Source organism: Alosa pseudoharengus, unplaced genomic scaffold, assembly GCF_046254945.1.
Source record: "Alosa pseudoharengus isolate Yale_2024_CS ecotype anadromous, Long Island Sound unplaced genomic scaffold, YU_APseudo_1.1 YU_APseudo_1.1_scf_1, whole genome shotgun sequence".
NCBI classification, from domain to species: Eukaryota; Metazoa; Chordata; class Actinopteri; order Clupeiformes; family Clupeidae; genus Alosa; species Alosa pseudoharengus.
Genome location: NW_027468564.1, coordinates 4,089,186 through 4,107,510, shown reverse-complemented (window position 1 = coordinate 4,107,510; position 18,325 = coordinate 4,089,186). Strand labels below are relative to the sequence as shown.

Genomic DNA, 18,325 nt, shown 5'->3' with positions numbered 1-18,325 from the left:
AGTGTTAGTCCTACATTGCAAATGATTTGATGCTGGCTAGCTAGTTATTTTACGTTGTGGATATGGATATGGATTATGGGTTATTGAATGCAATTCAACACTTTCCTTTAACGTTAGCAATCGGTGCATAAGACTAGCAATCCTTCCTCAGGTTGCTAGCTAGCAATGCTATTTCTGATTATGCTTAATCTTGCTATTTCTTTGAGCCATCAGAGATATAGTCAGGTAACGTTAGCCTAGTTTGCTTTGCATTTCAGGACGCTTTTTTGGCGTTTGTTATCAATTATGATCAAACGATCTAATTGTGTAGTGAAAAAGTAACGCTAAGTGACACTTTCACAACGTAATGAAATGATGATTGGGAACAACTCTTGGTAAGGTGAACTTTGGAAAAACCCTGCAACTGAACATGATATGATTTTGCCAAATTAGACAGCTTTAGATAAATTTACTTGTTGTCTAGTGGTTCTATGCGGTCATTTCCAAGAGGTTCATACTAGGCCAAGGGCGACATCTGTTGGTGAAACTGCAATTAGAAAAATTCTGAATGGTTTTTATTCCTTGGGTGGTGGTGGTGGTGGTGGTTGGTTGGGGGGGGGGGGGGGGCACCACCAAGCATTTGTGCTTAGGGCACCCAAATGGCTAGCGCCGGCCCTGTTAATTTATGACGAGAATTCTCGGTCTAACCGTTCATGTGCCATTGAAATGGCGTAAATGGGCGACCCACCAGGCCAGCACTAACCTCCGAGCGTGGTAAACAAAATTGGATATTTCAGGCAGTAAGAACCAAACCAGATTCAAATCTACACACCTATGACTACTGAAAAATGTAAGGTTCATTAATCAAATGTTATTTTTAAGTATTAAAAAACATAATTTTAGAATTTTCGAACGAAAGTGGTGGTAATTGGAGGCGTTACGATAAATAACATTGAACTAAAAAGTGTTTCAATCGTCCCAGCTGTCCCCTATTAGGCTAGTTGTGTCCCATGGGGAATTTTCTCACCCCTATGTCTAGCCACTCTGGTTTGAGTGACAAGGGGTAGGCTAGGGGAAGGGGAAGAATGAGAAATGGGTTTGGGAATTAGTGTCTGTAGCATTATGAATGTAACATTATGCTTCTATAGACACTACCTCGTTGGTAGATAGCTGGCTTAACCAGCAAGCCAGACATCAGGCAGTAGTTTAAGGTTAGTCTTTAATTGGTGTTTGTTTCATTCCTGCTTCATACAAAAATTTTAAGCATTTAGTTGATAAGTGTTTGTTTATTTTGAATGACTGTTAAGCTCTTTGCCAGCTCAAAAAAAGCAGGTCAAATGATTTTAACAGCTAAAAACAGATGGCCATATATAGCCAAGATATTGTGTGTGTGGGGGGGGGGGGGGGGGGTGTATTGGATGAGTATATTTTTATATATTCACTTAATAGAATAGAATATATTTTAACGTCCCCATGATGGAATTTGTTTTAGCACAGCATAACCCTGTGATAGACAACTTCTTTGTTTATTTGTAATTGCATTTTATTCAAATACAAATAAATTGTATGTGAGAATATGATGTTTGTCCTTTTTTGTCCTTCAGTTTATGAGTATGGTGTTTTGGTGCATGGTTTTCCTAATGTATTTGTGCTAATTTAACATTTCAAGCCTGTTTCTGTTTATCTGGATGTTTGCCTCATGCCACCCTTGAATTAATCAGTGCCCCACTAGTGTCACCCTTGTTAAAAATGTCTAGAGTCGCCACTGCGTGCCAGATAAGAGAGAGAGGAAAGGATAGCAGAAAAATTAAAATTATAGAAACAGTAATAGGCCTACTATATTATAATGTATATGGATGATATACAGTGATTGTCAAAAGTGTTGGCACCCATGTAAAGTTGACTAAAAAGAGGAATATAAAATCATCTTTTGGAAATTGACCTTAATGCCTTAAGTAAAAAAATGAAGAAATATAACTTTTAAGCAAACCAATTTTCTTTGTGAATGAATAATGTATCATAAATAAATACATGTTCTTCCTTAAAATACAGGGTTCATAAGGCACCCCTATGTTAAATTCCCATAGAGGCAGGCAGATTTTTATTCTTAGAGGCCAGTTAGTTATTTCATGGATCCAGGATACTATGCATCCTGATAAAGTTCCCTTGGCCTTTGTAATTCAAATAGATTGGCATGGTGTTATTTCAGTTAGTCTATTAGCTGGTTTGATGCTCACTGAGCTCAATGCAAATCAAAACGGATAGAAACAATAATAGTAATAGTAATATATATCTGTCATACGTCTATATTGAATATCATATAATGAATATATATAAGAAAATGACTCTCTGACATAAATAGGCCTATTGGGACAATAGTGACAATACTTTTAGTGAAAAGAGTCATGGTTGGTGGTAGGCTTGGAATTTCACCATTTTAGGGGCAAGGCCACTTGGCCTTCAGTTGGGCATATTTGGTGGTGGGCACAAAGGCCACATGTCAGGGCACCAAGGCCAAAGTTACCTATACAGTAGTAGGCTATACAAATGATCAAAGTTGTATTTAGCCTATTCACAGCAGTAGACCTGCATCACTGTATGAAACATTACAAAAACATAAAAATGTATGATGAGTAGGCTACTTAGTAGGCGAGTAGTTCAACTGAGAAGAATGGGTGAATTTGGGCACACTTTCTTTCTTGCCGTGGGCTGCCACTTTTCTCCACTGCGGAAAAAAGACTAAATTAATTTGCGCTGTGAATGCTAAGATTTTTTGACAGGCCATAGGCTAATAAAATACGCTATTAGTCGGACGCAAACCAGAATATTGAAAGAAGGGGGCACCAAGGCTACACGGCCAACGCAAGGGGCAACGACGGCCATGGCTGTTGTGGCCGCCGTGAAATTCCTACCCTGGTTGGTGGTGGTAAAGATTATGTGGAAGTGATGTATAATAAAACTTAACAACCTATTCACTATCAGGCTTGTGTTTTTTTTGCTCTTGTTATTTTAGATGGAGCGAGAGAAGTACGCACAACTGGGGTGGAAGTAGCCGACTGCTGATGAGCTCCAGGTAATTGGGAAACATGACCCCAAGGGTCACGATGGCATGGGTGTGTAGGATAGGTAGCTTCTGGATGAAGATGAAGACAGAGATGTGCTAGAGCAGGAGCATGTTTGTGTGTGTGTGTGTGTGTGTGTGTGTGTGTTTGCACGCCTTACTGTGTGCATGCACATTTGTGGTTGTGACAAGAGTGTTTATAACAATAATGACAGAGATTATAGTGTATTTAGTGTATTTACAATTGCAATTAAATTTCTATTCTATTTCTTATCTTTCAATTTCTGTATTTTGAGTTTGATTTACCATTCCCTGTCAGGTTCCATGTCAGGTAGAAAGCATCGACGCTTTGCCTATCCTTCTTACACAGACACACCAACTCCAATAGCATTTACACCCTATCGTCTGCTAGGATTAGATGGACAGACACACACACACACACACACACACAACCATGCCACAGCTGTGACGGAACGCACACAGCATGGATCTGGTGTGAATATGGCATTAATCCGAATGATTATTTATTAAAAAAAAAATTCTCTATTTTTGAAAAACTGATAAAGTCTACATTATTCGCCTGTAATGAACTGTAGTAGATCACACACACACAGTGTTGCCAATTTAGCGACTTTGTCGCTAGTATAGTATAGAGTCTTTATTGTCCTATAAGGATATTCTTTTTCACACATATCATTGTTACATTCCAGGATGTACACAGCCTCATACATATAACGTATAACATATAATACATAACATAACACACCCCCCCCCCCCCAGTTCCCTCCCTCCTCAACACCATACAAGCAAAAAGGTGGACAGTGCAGACAACATAAAACATAAAAGAATAGGGGGAATGGGTTATTGTCACAGGAGTTTGTTTAGTGCAGTGATTGCTGAGGGGATAAACTTTTCTTAAAGTGCGCTTTTTTCCAGTCCAGGACTCTGTATCTGCGGCCAGATGGGAGTAGGGTGAAGAACCGGTTCAGGGGATGGTCAGGGCTGCTTACTATGGTGCGTGCAAGGCGTGTGGTGGCTGTGTCATTTGCATCAGTGAGGCTGGGGGTGAAAAGCTGTATTATCTTGATGCTAAGTGTGAGATTTTAATGAGTTTGTTCTTGTTGGTGACATTTAGTATGGTGAAGAAACAGGGGGAGCAGTAGAGTAGAAGGGGTTGGATGATGCTAGAGTAGCAGAAGGAGATGGGGGGCAACATACAGTGATCTCAGTTTGCGTATTGCATACAGTCTCTGTTGTGCACGTTTCTGTGTAATGGTGACATGTTCATTGAAGTTAAGCTTATTGTCAATGGTGAGACCAAGATATTTGAAAGTGCTGACCTGTGCAACTGGTTGGCCATGTATGGTGATGTGAGTGAGTCCAGGGGGTGATTTTGATGCATGAATGACCAGTTCTTTTGTCTTGTCAATGTTGAGTTGGAGGTAGTTATCAGAGCACCACAGTGCAAACTCTGTGATGGACTGGTGGTAGGCTGTGATGGAACTGTTGTCTGTAAGTAGTCCTACTATGGCTGTGTCATCTGCATATTTGTAGTAAGTGGTGTTGGGTAGTGAACTCTAGCAGTCATTTGTGTAAAGTGTGTACAGGAAGGGACTGAGTATGCAACCTTGGGGGGTTCGTGTTGGTGATGATGGTTGATGATGTTGTTGTCCCTATTTTCACTGTCTGTGGCCTGTTGCTGAGAAAGTTGTTTATCCAGTGGATGAGGAGAGGGGTGACATTCAGGAGCTGTAGTTTCTTGATGAGTTGATGGCGCTGGATTGTATTGAATGCGGAGCTGAAGTCAACAAATAGAACTGAGGCAAAGTTGTGGGGAGTCTGGAGGTGGTGAAGGAGGGAGTGGAGAAGGCATGCCACTGCGTCCTCTGTCCCCCTTTTCGGCCGGTATGCAAATTGGTATGGGTCCAGTTGTGTGCTGACAGCAGGTAAGATGAGTTGTAGTATGATTTTCTCCATGCATTTCATGATTATTGGGGTGAGTGCGACCGGACGGAAGTGGTTGGGCTCTGAGGGGCGTGGTTTCTTGGGTACAGGTGTAATGGTTGATGTTTTCCAGAGGGTGGGTATTGTTGCTGTCCTGTAGGATTCCCAGAAGATGGAGTGGAAGATGGGAGAGAGCTCCATTGCGCAGCACTTCAGCACCTTTGCCGGGATGCCGTCTGGCCCTGGTGCCTTGCCAACTTTGCACCTGGCCAGCTGCTGCTGCACATCCTCCTCTGTGAAGGGCGGGTGGTGAGGTTCATGGGAGGGAAGGGTTCTGAGAAGTTCCTCACAGGTGGGGGTGTGGTTATGGGTGTCGAACCGGTTGAAGAAACTGTTCAGGGTGTTTGCAAGATTGGTGATGGTGGTTATGTTCTTGACCTGGAAGTTTCTTGATTCTCTGGAATGCTTGTTTTGTGTTCATGTTGCTAAACTCCTGCTCCAGTTTGTTTTTATATTGCATTTTGGCTCTGATGATGTCATTCTTTATTTGTCTGTTGAGTATTTTGAGAGTGGCCCAGTCCTTATTCCTGAATGCTGTCCGCTTTTCTTTAAGTGCATGTTTTATGTGGGGGGTAATCCAGGGTTTGGAGTTGGGGTATCTTTTGACAGTTCTGGTGGGGATGGTGGTGTGGATACAGAACTTGATGTAGTCAGCGATGGTGGATACCCTCTTGTCCAGTGTGCCCTGAAAAATACCCCAGTCCGTGCAGGCTAGAGAGCCCTGTAATTGCTCAATAGCGTCCTCCGACCAGAGGGTGATGCTGTGGGTTGTTGGTTTGATCCGTTTCAGTTCCGGTTTGTACTGCGGGAGGAGGAAGATGACGTTGTGGTCAGAGAAACCGAGTGGCGGGAAGGCACGTGCGGTAAAGGCATCAGCAACATTGCCATAGCACAAGTCCAGAGTGTTCTCCTTCCTCGTTGGAACATCCACAAACTGGTGGAAGGATGGCAGAACATCGTTGAGTCTGCAGTTGTTAAAATCACCCAGGATAAACGCCGGAGCCTCCGGGTAGGCGGCTAGCATGTTGTTAGCGTTGTCGGCTACCAGCTCTGCTGCTACCCTAGCGTTGGCGCTCGGGCAGATGTAAACACAGGTGACAACCACCGTCTGGAATTCTCTTGTGCAGATCTTGTTGTGGATCTTGATGTTATCACACCATCTGTTGTTGACATAGATGCAGATCCCACCACCTCTCACTTTGCCTGACTGATGGGTCCTGTCAGCTCTTAGGATGGTGAAGTGATCAAGGCTGACTTCGGACTCCGGGACCTCCTCATCCAGCCAGGTTTCGGTGAGCGCGATGATGCAGGCCTCCCTGTAGCCTCTCTCCATGGAGCACTTGGCGTGCAGATTTAGCGACTTGAGAGAAAGTGGAATAGAACATTTTGTCCAATATTCCAATATGTGGTTTAATGTTCTGCATTTCTCATTAGTAGGTCACTTTGATACTAAAAGTATGATTATATGTAATGACTGTATGATATCTGTACTGTCCCTGTGTATATCTGTGTGTGACTGTGTTTAGAGATAAGCAGGAATATTATGACTTTGCAGTGTTTCACTGTTCTGCATGGCTGCGTCAGTAGCTATCTGCTCCGGATTGCCAGGCTGCCACTAATCAGGGTCTGATTCAGTGTAGTCCATGTGAGATGGGATGACCAACGCCATCTCCCGTCAGCCTGGAAGGATACTTAAACTCTAACTATTTCCTTGTCTAGTTAGAGCAGCTGATGGATCTTTAGGTGAAGTCATGCTGTCTCTCCCTTGATGTGCATCATTGTAAATAAACTCTGTTCCTGATTTTTCATACTATTGGTCTGACTGGGTCTCTATTAAATCTATGGTATCAAAATTACCATCAGACTTTTGGCCATCTCTGGCGACTGAAAAGCTTATCTAGCGACTGACAAAAAATCTGTCAACTTTTTTGTGTGTCTGGCGACTTCTTTTTCACTTTGCGTTATACTTCGGTTTGCCCAGGCTGACTGCAGCAGCACAAAGCGTGAGAAAAAACGTCTCGCAACAATGCCAAACTCATGCCTGTTTCGTTAGTGAATTACATCGCGAATTTGCCCAAAGCGATGTCCCATGATTATAAAAGGAATGACTGTCCTATGTGGTATCAGCCCATTTAATTACAAGGAAGTATACAGTATGTTCTATAGATCTAATAGCTCAGACAACGCTCGTTGGAAGGTGCAGCAACTTCGGGTGAAATTACAACCAGAGTCAACAAGCAATGACATGATGACAGGGAAACAGGGACACGCTTGCCAGAATCGTTCAACAAGAACATTGAACAAAGGAAAGTAAGGTACAACTTCATTTACAAGCAAAGCAGATAGATCAAAATCGAACATACATGTTAGAAAAACCTATAGCATTCGTTTAGGCTATGTAGCTTCAATGTTGTCAATGCAAGTCGATGCAGGACTGTCGGCTGATTAAAAAAAAAAAAATTCTATCGGTCTGTTCGAGTGACATTTAAGCCTATATTATGTAGCCTAAATATATCCAAAATATAACCATTGCCGTAAGGGTACATTGTGTGTAGGCTACCCTATGGTGAAGTTATAATCAGACTTCAAGCAGTGCAAAGCAGAAGCAGCAGTGAATTGGAAATGACTGCTTTTAAGCTACCTTATGCTCATTCTGGTGTAGGCTGCGACAATATACAGAAATTAAAGTGTATCAAATAAAGGGCGGGGGGGCGGGGGGCAAATTAGCGCATGATGTCATCTAGCAACATTTAGCGACTATTGGAGCTGGCTTTAGCTACTTTCCATTTGAAATAGTTGGCAACACTACACACAAACACACACACACACACACACACACAAATCTGAAAGATGTAGTGCAATGTGTACTAATGCAATGTGGCTAATTTGTAGGATGTAATGAACAACATTTTGGCCTAACATCAGTATCAGCCAAAATCAGGAAATGCATGCAAGGCCTTATTCCAACCTTAATATCTGCAGTATGTTGTTGGAACTGGACAGTCCCTTAGAGAGGAGCTGAACTCCAGAATCCCCCAGATCATTGTTACTGAAGTTCAGCTGTAGCAGGGAGTTTGGTGACTGTAGAACTGAAGCTACAATCTCACACGATTTATCTATGAGCTCACAGTCATCAAGCCTGCATAAAAAACACAACAAAAGATAACATGAATAAATGGAAGATATGCAGTTTACAGTGCCCTGATAAATAAATAAAAATCAAGACACATTTCAGAAATCATTCACGTGTAGCCACACCCACCCACATGCATACACACACACCTGACGTTTTTACTATGCTGTAGTGCAAGGTATGACTGTCTTTCGGCATCAGCTAATATTTACCTTGTTGACTGGAATCGGCTTATCTATAAATACTATGACAACACGATGGCAGTGGGTGAACCTTTTCATGTCATATCAATTCTGCACTAGCTAAATGTTGTGTTAAGCAAAGACTGGTACATTCAGAGTTAATGCTATGAAGGGCTGAACGACATGCTTAAATTATTGTTTCCCTGTCACTATAGCATATGAACAACAACAACATTTAAGTAAACAAATAAAAAAATATCAGGAAATATATGGCCTTACACCAACCTTAATGGCCTTAACCAACCACTCTTTTCTGAGAGTTTGCATTCAGCAAGTCTACATACCAACATGAAAAAAAAAAAAATATTACAGAGATAGATAGATGGAAGGGATACTGTTTAAACAGAGCACCACTAAATCAACATAATCAAGAGAGATTATTCCCCTGTAATGACAGTAAATCATTCACATGTACATTATACCTACAGTACATACACACACAAACTAAACAAACAAGTAAAAAATGTCAGTAAATGCATGGCCTTAAAAACCAACCTTAATGTCTTCAGATTGCAGTGGGGACTAGACAGTCCCTTAGCGAGAAGCTGAACTCCAGAATTTCCCAGGTCATTGCGACTCAGGTCCAACTCTATCAGGGAGTTTGATGACTGTAGGACAGTAGCCACAATTTCACAGGACTTCTCGGTGAGTTTACAGTCAGCAAATCTGCAACATTTGACAGAATTATGTCAAATCTCAATATATTACTTAAGGTTACTAAAAAATCAAATTGACTAAATGTAGTAAAATGCTAAAATAGGCCCCAGCTGTGGCGCAATTGGCTGGGGCACCTGAACCGTACGCCGGCGACCCGGGGTTCGATTCCCGCCCCGTGGTCCTTTCCAGATCCCACCCCTGCTCTCTCTCCCATTCACTTCCTGTCACTCTCCACTGTCCTATAATTAAAGGCATAAAAAGCCCAAAAAAATATACTAAACAAACAAAACAAAAGAGTTAATTAAAAAAAAAAAAAAAAGTTAAAATAATCTTAAAAGTGTAAAACTGTAGTTCCCTCACTATCTAACTGGTGTTTCATTATGCTGCATATAGATTTGCTGACAGACATGTTACCTCTGAGCAAGTAATATTATTCTTTAATTCATACACAAAATTGTGGTTATTGTAGTTAATTGTAGTTAAATGATGCACAAGAAATATTGGCCTGCCTAATGTTAGGGCATATTTAGAATTCCAAATGAGTTTATGATAATATAGTATAAAGGGAACCTTTATATTGTAAGTCCAGAAATGTGCATACCTAGACTTCTGGAAGGGTCTCATGTTGACAAAAGCTTTGCAATCAACAGCACCCCCGTTTATACATACAGTGAACTGTAGGGTCTCTGGTTTCATCTGCCATTTAGTCTCTGTTCTTGCCACCCTGCGGAGGGCTTAACTCATTCCCGGGCCTCTTTTGGACCACAGGAATATACCTGAACTCTGACAATATTTGTCAAAGGAGAAATTATAATCTGCTTTCTAAGGTCTCCATGTGGGAAATACATTACCAGTTGTTGAACAGTAAAGTTAATGCATTGTGGCGATCAAACCTGACCCCCTATAATGAAAACAAGGCAGCTACATACGGGAGATGCTCAGCATCTATAAATAACAGCCCAGGTAGCGCTGTCTACGCCCTATTGTGTTCCTCTACCGATGTCTGCTGTGTGTTTGGTTCGCCGGTGTTTCCCCGCGATTGCTGAAGGTGACAACAGGTAGAGTGTTTTGTCTTGTAAGAGCGGCCTGGTTTGGTCTTTGTCTCGTGCGCTCCATGAGTACTGTGATCTCCTATAGCCTTAAAGAACTGTTTTATCATTGTTCGGCAGGTGACACACCACCGAGTTGTTCCGAGTGTTGTGCAGGTTTGCACTAGTCCAAACCGAGCTCCGTGATCGCTTTGCAATATCGAACTGTTTTACCATTGTTCAGCAAGCGATCACGGCGGCAAATTTGTTATTTCTGGCCTGTTTGGTCTTTTGTCGTGATCTCCTTGCACTACAACTGTTTTATCATTGTTTGCAGGAGACACGGAACATGGTTCGTGGTAGTTGTTTGGTCTTTTGGCGTGCACTCCATTCACTCTGTGATCTCCTTGCACTAAAACTGTTTTTATCATTGTTCGCAGGAGACAAGCGACAGTAGCGAGGTTGTAGCAGCTGGCCTTTAACCCACTTCTCTATGGTTCTCTGGGCTTCTGAAAAGCGCTATTGTTGTTCAGTCGTGAGCGGTGCGACTTTAAGTTTAATATATACATAGGCTACCGGGGAGGTTTCCTTAGGGGTTTTCCTGGGGATTATTATTTTCTCTTTTGGGGATATTTTTATTTCTACATTTTCCTTTCCTCCGGCGCCCGGGCTGCCTTTAATTGTAAATCTAAACTTTAAACTGAAAGCAAATCACGTTTGTGCGCTCTTGTTTTGGAGAGATTTTCTTTTGTTATTGTGATTTTGCTACTTATTGTGATTTTCTATTTGTTTATCCACCCTGGAAGCTTTAAAGCAGTCGACTATGTTATAGTTGTCAGGATCATCTGTTTGATAGCCTGTCTTAAAATGTCTTGTTTTTGCTGCATTTGAGCAGCTTACAATAGAAAAGTGTTTTGACCTGCTGCTGAGTTAAAATATACAACTGTGTGCAGGGATACTGTTTTGGGGTTTATGTGGCCTTAGGCTGAAGAGGTCTTTTTTGACTGAAGATCCTTTTTTTCCACTCTCGTTTTTTGGACCTTTTTAGCCTACACCTTTTTGCGTTTTTTGTCGAGGCTACTGCCTACCGCCATTTAGTGGTCTGACTTAAAATAGGCTGTATGGACTGCTAACTGCTTTTGTGGTTGTTTGTGTGTGTGTTGTGTTCATATGATGTGTCCTGAATAATTATACATTTTGAACACACCGGTGAGAGTGATAGCTCTCATATAGCATAAAGCCCCAAATGCAATTTTTATATAGTATATATTATATAAGTATATATACTCTTTTGATCCCATGAGGGAAATTTGGTCTCTGCATTTATCCCAATCCGTGAATTAGTGAAACACACTCAGCACACAATGAGGTGAAGCACGCACTAATCCCAGCTGACCACATTTCAGCCCTCTAGGTCACTTGATATGATTTTAGAAACACAACTGAGCTCTAGCACCAGGTCGTGCGAAGCTGTGTGCAAAAGTAGATCAATATAGAATGAAAAATGAGTACTTTACTTTAAGAGTAGTTTGATCAATTTAGCATTGCTGTATTTAGCATTCAAAACAAAGTTTTCGTACCAAAAACAAAGTAGTGGGGAATCCTTGGGATACAGCAAGGGTTTTGTATCGAAAATTTCAGTAATGATGTTTTAAAAAGAGACTTGCAGTAAAGCTACTGTTAAGGAGAAGATAAAGTAACTTACAACACTGTAGCCAGAGACATACTGTATCCATGTTACAGTAATGCAACTGTATGTGTCTTTAGCGGTAAGGGCACCATACCGACACATACAGTTGCATTACTGTAACATGGTTACATATTGTCTCTGACTACAGTGTTGCCTGTAAGTTGCTGTAAAAATACAACAAAAAGTCTAACAGTATAATTCTCATCTGTGAGGAGCACATTGTGCCCCTCTCCTTTCAATATCTGCAGTCAGCCTCCTACACCAACCTTAATGTCTGCAGTTTGCAGTGGGGACTAGACAGTCCCTTAGAGAGAAGCTGAACTCCGGAATCTTCCAGGTCATTGTGACTTAGGTCCAGCTCTATCAGAGAGTTTGGTGACTGTAGAACTGTAGCCACAAATCCACAGGACTTCTCTGAGAGTTTGCATTCAACAAGTCTGCATATCAACATAAGAAAAGATAAAATATTACAGAAATGGATAAATGAAAGTGATTGTTTAACAGTACCTCAATAAATCAACATAATCAAGATACATTATTCCCCTGTAATGACACTACACAGCTCATTCACATGCCTACAATCCTTACACACAAACACACACACAGACACACAAATGAAAGATTACACTTGTTGTGCAATATGTAATGCACAATGCAATTGCACCTCAGTTAATTCGTATGATCCACTGTAACATGAATCTTCCTAAAGACTTCATCATTATACATGTATTGTTGTTTGTGTATACAAACTGTCACCTTCTTTTTACTGTGTTTTTAATCTTTAATCCACTGATGTTTATCTGTATCTATACCATGATTAGCATGTTCGCTGTAGCTGTTTTTATGGCGACTTTAGATTAGATGATTAGATTCAACTTTATTGTCATTGTGCAGAACTCAAGTACAAAGACAAAGAAATGCAGTTTGCGTCTAACCAGAAGTGCAGAAAAGTGCAATGTGATATAAAAAAGTATAGACAGGTGGTGCATAGACAGGACAATAAATATAGTACAGTGTAGACAGTAGTATGCAGTTGGTTTACAGAAGGTGGTTTAGAGTACCGGTAATATAAATTAAATATATGTGCAGTGTATTAGCATTCCAAGCGGTCTGCTTCGAGGGCACGGACAGAGAATTCAAAGACCATGCCTGTTAATTGTAATCTCTCAGCCACGCCCTCTGTTCGTCCGGCGTCCTGAAGCCGAAGTAAACAAGGGCAAAGTAAGCAATCCCAGACGGAGTACTGAAGGAAAATGACATTGAGCGGAAGTACGTCAATGGGCGGAGGTACGGGCTATCTCTGCTTGCCTAATTTGAATGCACCTCGGCTCGATCGGAAGGTAGGCTACTTTCGCTTTAGGCAAAACATATCACTTACTCGATTTTGGAGGATAATTCGCAAGATGTTGTGGGATTTGGAGTTGGATTGTTTGGATATTACATGTGTAGACTACAACTACCAAGTTGAAATCAAAACACATGGATTCCCCTGTCTCAGACATGATACACACACACTTCAAACAAACAAACAAACACGCATCTCAGTATCTAATGCATGCATTGTATTGCCATGCGCAAAACTGTATCTGTAAACTGTATGCACTCTCCTTCTCTTCTTCACACACACACACACACACAAACTCTCCCCTCACACACACACTCTCCCTCTCTTGCTCTCTCTCTCACACACACACACACACTCCTTCTCTTCCTCACACACACACTCCCACTCTTCCTCACACACACTCTCCCTCTCTCTCTCACACACACATACACACACTACTCTCCTCTCTTCCTCTCACACACACGCACTACTCTCCTCTCTTCTTCACACACACACACAAACACACAAACACACCTTGACAGAAAGAGAACACACACTTTCTCCCACCCAAACCACACATACACTCCCCCCCCCCTTCCACACACATATTCACACACACACAGACACCCACTCCTTCATACTAGGGCAGCACAATTTGGGTTGATTCAGTTCAATATTCCAATTGTCCCTTTAATATATGTCACCCCCAGTGTTTCCCACGGAATTGAATTCTATCTGTGGTGGTAGCTGATTGAGGAATTAAATCTTAATAGCATATGCCACATAATCTATTACATGTATCTTTGATGTCAATACATTGTAGGTGTATAGTCTAATTGAGTTATAATTGAGTGCCTGTCACTTTAAGACATTCATGAGGGAGGAAGGCTTGATATGTGATTACACACTACCATGTGTATGAATTGGATCCACACTGGATGCAATTCATATATACGGCTTGATTGCATAACTTAACTTAGTTTGGTCTCCCCAATATACTATGTTGTGATAAGACCTTAGCAGAGTTAACTTGAATGCAGCAGTTTTGAACAAATTTGCACAGCATGGTCACAATGCTAAGCGGATTTAATAGCAATTTAGCCAGTCGTCTTCTATGCTTCTATGTGTCAGCAACAATCCTTCAAAAATTGTTAATGTTTTGTTAGATGTACATGCAGATGAGGGATGGAGGATCCGTTACGAGAGAGAGTGAGGCGGGGCAAGGAAAGGCTGCGTGCATAAAAAGCGCAGCTCAATGAAAGGATTTTATCTCATTTAAATAGTAGGCCTACAATATAGAACATTGTGTGGAGGCCAGGGTTGATTATATGGCGGTACGCAACAGATTAGTCAATGTATGGGAAACACTGCACCCCTGATTGGTGAACACGCCTAGTGCACAAGAAGCACAGCACCCCCGACAGACTGTGAAGCTCAATCACAATTTCTGTGCCCCTGATGCACTACGCACACCCACCAACCAGAAGTGGCACAGTCAAGGAGGATGAAATGAATATAAAAATATCCTCTCACACACACACACACTCCCCCTATCCTCTCACACACACACACAAACATACACTACCATGTCCACAACCTCACACGCACAGATAAAAACACACCATCCCCTCCACTTAGTTACACTTGTACACACACACACACACATACACTCCCTTTTTTCCCTCACAAACATATACACACACACACTCTGTCTCCCTAACACACACACACACACACACACACACACACATCCTCTCCCACATCCACACACCCCTCCCCACGACACAAAGAGATTACAGCATCCAAATATTTTCAAAGAGCCTGGTATGTTTCACCTGACAATTCAAACACTGCTAATAGTCACAAACATATGAATAAATAAAAATGTAAGTATGTATATAATGTACTGTATTTATGTTAAGGATAGAGATGGCACCACCTTCTCCAAATATGTAGACTGCCTATGACTGCTGACACAGAACAGTATTGGTCTATTTGATTTGAGTTATTTTAACTCAATCCAGCAATTTTGCAAGCCTCTGATGCAGAGTCTGTGAACATGTTCTAGACCTCCATAAATAGGACAATCAGTTTTGTGCTGTAACCACACACTGCTAAAGCCTTTGTTAATGGCTGGTATTTTATAATTTTCTCAGAAAAACACAGGTTCATGTAAGCACCAAAGCAACAACCTTCCTAAATAAGAATGCGTGTAGAAAGTTAATTGACAACTACAATGTCTGGAGTGTTTGGGGAATCTAAAGACAATTGTTAGATTGTTTGCGCTGTAATTCAGATTTAGAAACCAGTTGAACAGTCTTATTTGTGTGTATTGTACTTTGTCTAACGCGCACACACACACAGGGAGTGCCAGCAATGGCAATCCATTACACTGACCTCAAGGAGTTCAGGCTTGATGTTACATTTCTTTAGAGTTTCTTTTAACTTTTCTGCCCACCAGGTCTTCTACTGGCTGCAGGCAGTTGTCCATAGAGGACCTGGCGGGGTAGCCTGTATGATAGATAGATAGATAGATAGATAGATAGATACTTTATTGATCCCCAGGGGATGCAGAGCTTCGGATTACGTCTCCCATCCACCTTAGTTGTCTCCGAGCAACGGCTGCCTCAACACTGGAGGATTGAGCATGCTGGAGGATATCACTATGGGGAATGCAGTCTTACCAGCTGATTCCTAGGATGTGTTGAAGGCATTTGATGTGAAAAGCCTCAAGTTGTCTAATTTGACCTTGGTAGACTGTCCAGGATTCTGCTCCATGTAGAAGTGTGGAGAGACAGACTGCTAGTGTAGCAGGTACGTAGATGGTGGTTCTCAAAGACCCGGGAGCGTAGTCTACCAAAAGCAGAGGAGGCATGGTTGGCGGGCCAGAATGTCATCACCAACTGAGCAGCTGGGTGTTAGAATGCTGCCAAGATAGCAGAAGTGTTGGACGGCCTTCAGTGGGATTCCTTCAACAGTGAATACTAGTGAGGTGAAAGATGGAGAGGTTTCCTGAATCATAACCTCGGTTTTCTGGATGTTAATCCGCAGGCCCACCTGGAACGCCACCAGCCCACCCGGAATCCTCCCGGCTCTCCCGATTGCCACTCCGCTACTGGATAAACACACACTATCCCCACCACCCAGACACTCTCATTCATACACACACTCTGTCTCCCCCCACGCAGACTCACACTGTAAGTTGTGAGATTACATTACATTACATTACATTACATTACATTTGGCTGACGCATTTTTAACCAAAGCGACTAACAACATGGTAAACAGTTTAAGTTTTAGAGCGATTCTCAACAATATTAGGACAATTTAAAAAAAACATAAGAATAAGTACAGTAAGAATAAGTGCATCAGTGAGTGCTGTTTTTAACAGTTACGTGTCCGTTTAAGACGGCTGGTGAGTGCTAGGATCAGCAAGACTTGTTGTAGTGTTGCTATGAGAGGAGATGTTCTCTAAAGAGCTGGGTTTTCAGGAGTTTTTTGAAATGGAGAGGGATGTCCCTGCCCTTGTAGGAACTGGCAGTGTGTTCCACCAACGAGGAACAACAGATGAGAAAAGTTTGGATTGGCCTGAGCGTACCGGAGGTAGAGCTAGACGTCGTTCGTCTGAGGAGCGCAGCGGTCTGGAGGTAGCGTATGTCTGTATGAAGGCATTCAAGTAGGTGGGAGCAGAACCGGAGACTACTTTGTAGGCAAGCGTTAGAGCCTTGAATTTGATGCGGGCCGCCATAGGTAGCCAATGTAGCTGGATGAGTAGCGGGGTAACATGTGCCCTCTTGGGTTGGTTGTAGACCAGGCGCGCCGCCGCGTTCTGAATCATCTGAAGTGGTTTCACTGCGCAGGCTGGGAGACCTGTCAGGAGGGCGTTGCAGTAGTCAAGTCGTGAGATGACTATTGCCTGAACCAGAAGTTGGGTGGCATCTTGAGTTAAGTAAGTCCTGATTTTCCGTATATTGTAGAGTGCGAAACGGCATGACCGGGCGACTGAGGCAACATGATCTGAGAAGTTTAGTTGGTTGTCGAGAACAACTCCTAGATTTCTTGCAGTCCTGGTAGGTGAAACAGACAGAGAGTCAAATTTGATGTTGATGTCGTGGTGTATGGTAGGTTTAGCTGGGAGGACCAGCAGTTCAGTCTTTGAGAGGTTCAGCTGGAGGTGGTGTGCCTTCATCTATGTAGCTATGTCTGAGAGGCAATCCGAGATCCGTGCTGAAACCAAGGGGTCATCAGGTGGAAAGGACAGATAGAGCTGTGTGTCGTCTGCATAGCAGTGGTATGAGAAGCCATGCGAACGGATAATCTGTCCCAAGGAGGTGGTGTAGATAGCAAAGAGAAGGGGGCCCAGTACTGAGCCCTGGGGGACCCCTGTGGTGAGATGGTGAGGTGCAGATAGCTGACCAAGCCATGATACGTTAAATGAGCGTCCTGTGAGGTAGGATTCAAACCAGGAGAGAGCAGAACCGGAGATTCCCATGTTAGCGAGTATAGAGAGAAGGATGCGGTGATTAACCGTGTCAAAGGCAGCCGATAAGTCAAGCAGAATGAGTACTGATGACCGAGCGGTCGCCCTGGCTTCTTTTAAGGCTTCTGTTACAGACAGTAGAGCCGTTTCGGTAGAGTGGCCGCTTTTGAACCCAGACTGATTTGGATCCAGAAGGTTGTTCTGTGAAAGGAAGTCAGAGACCTGTTTGGAGACTGCTCGTTCAATGCCTTTGGATAAGAAAGGCAGGAGTGAGACAGGGCGGTAGTTCTCGATTTGAGCAGGGTTGAGAGAAGCTTTCTTAAGTAACGGTGTTACCCGGGCCGTTTTGAACGCTGTTGGAAATGTGCCGGAGGTTAGCGAGGCATTGATCACGTGTGTGATAGCTGGTGCGATGGTCGGGCTGATGGACTGAAGTAGGCTCGTAGGTATAGGGTCCAGCGAGCAAGTGGTAGGACGGCTGCATGTCAGGAGTCTAGATACTTCATTCTCGGAGAGAGGCGTGAATGCTGAAAAAGATGATCTAGCAGTCCCTAGAGGTTGTAGGAGTGCGGTATCTGAGTCCGATGCGTTGAGTGGGCATGTAGAGAATTGACTGCTGATTGCCGCCACTTTGTTTGTAAAAAATGAGGCGAGGGTATCTGCAGTAAGGCTGCGAGGGTATCTGCAGTAAGGCGATGTGTAAGTTTGAGTTTTTGAGTTAAAACTG

The 18,325-nt window shown here is 42.6% G+C and overlaps 1 protein-coding gene across 1 annotated transcript in view; it reads right to left on the bottom strand.

The window, feature by feature from the left end:
* Nucleotides 1-18,325, bottom strand: part of LOC143135283 (NACHT, LRR and PYD domains-containing protein 12-like) — a 45,827-nt gene that overhangs the window by 8,973 nt on the left and 18,529 nt on the right. Inside the window, exons 4-6 of the mRNA XM_076295993.1 lie at nt 12,061-12,231; nt 8,915-9,085; nt 8,013-8,183 (exon numbers count right to left, since the gene is read on the bottom strand). Of these exons, the coding sequence (XP_076152108.1) occupies nt 8,013-8,183; nt 8,915-9,085; nt 12,061-12,231 (513 nt within the window). The remainder of the gene's footprint in view (nt 1-8,012; nt 8,184-8,914; nt 9,086-12,060; nt 12,232-18,325) is intronic.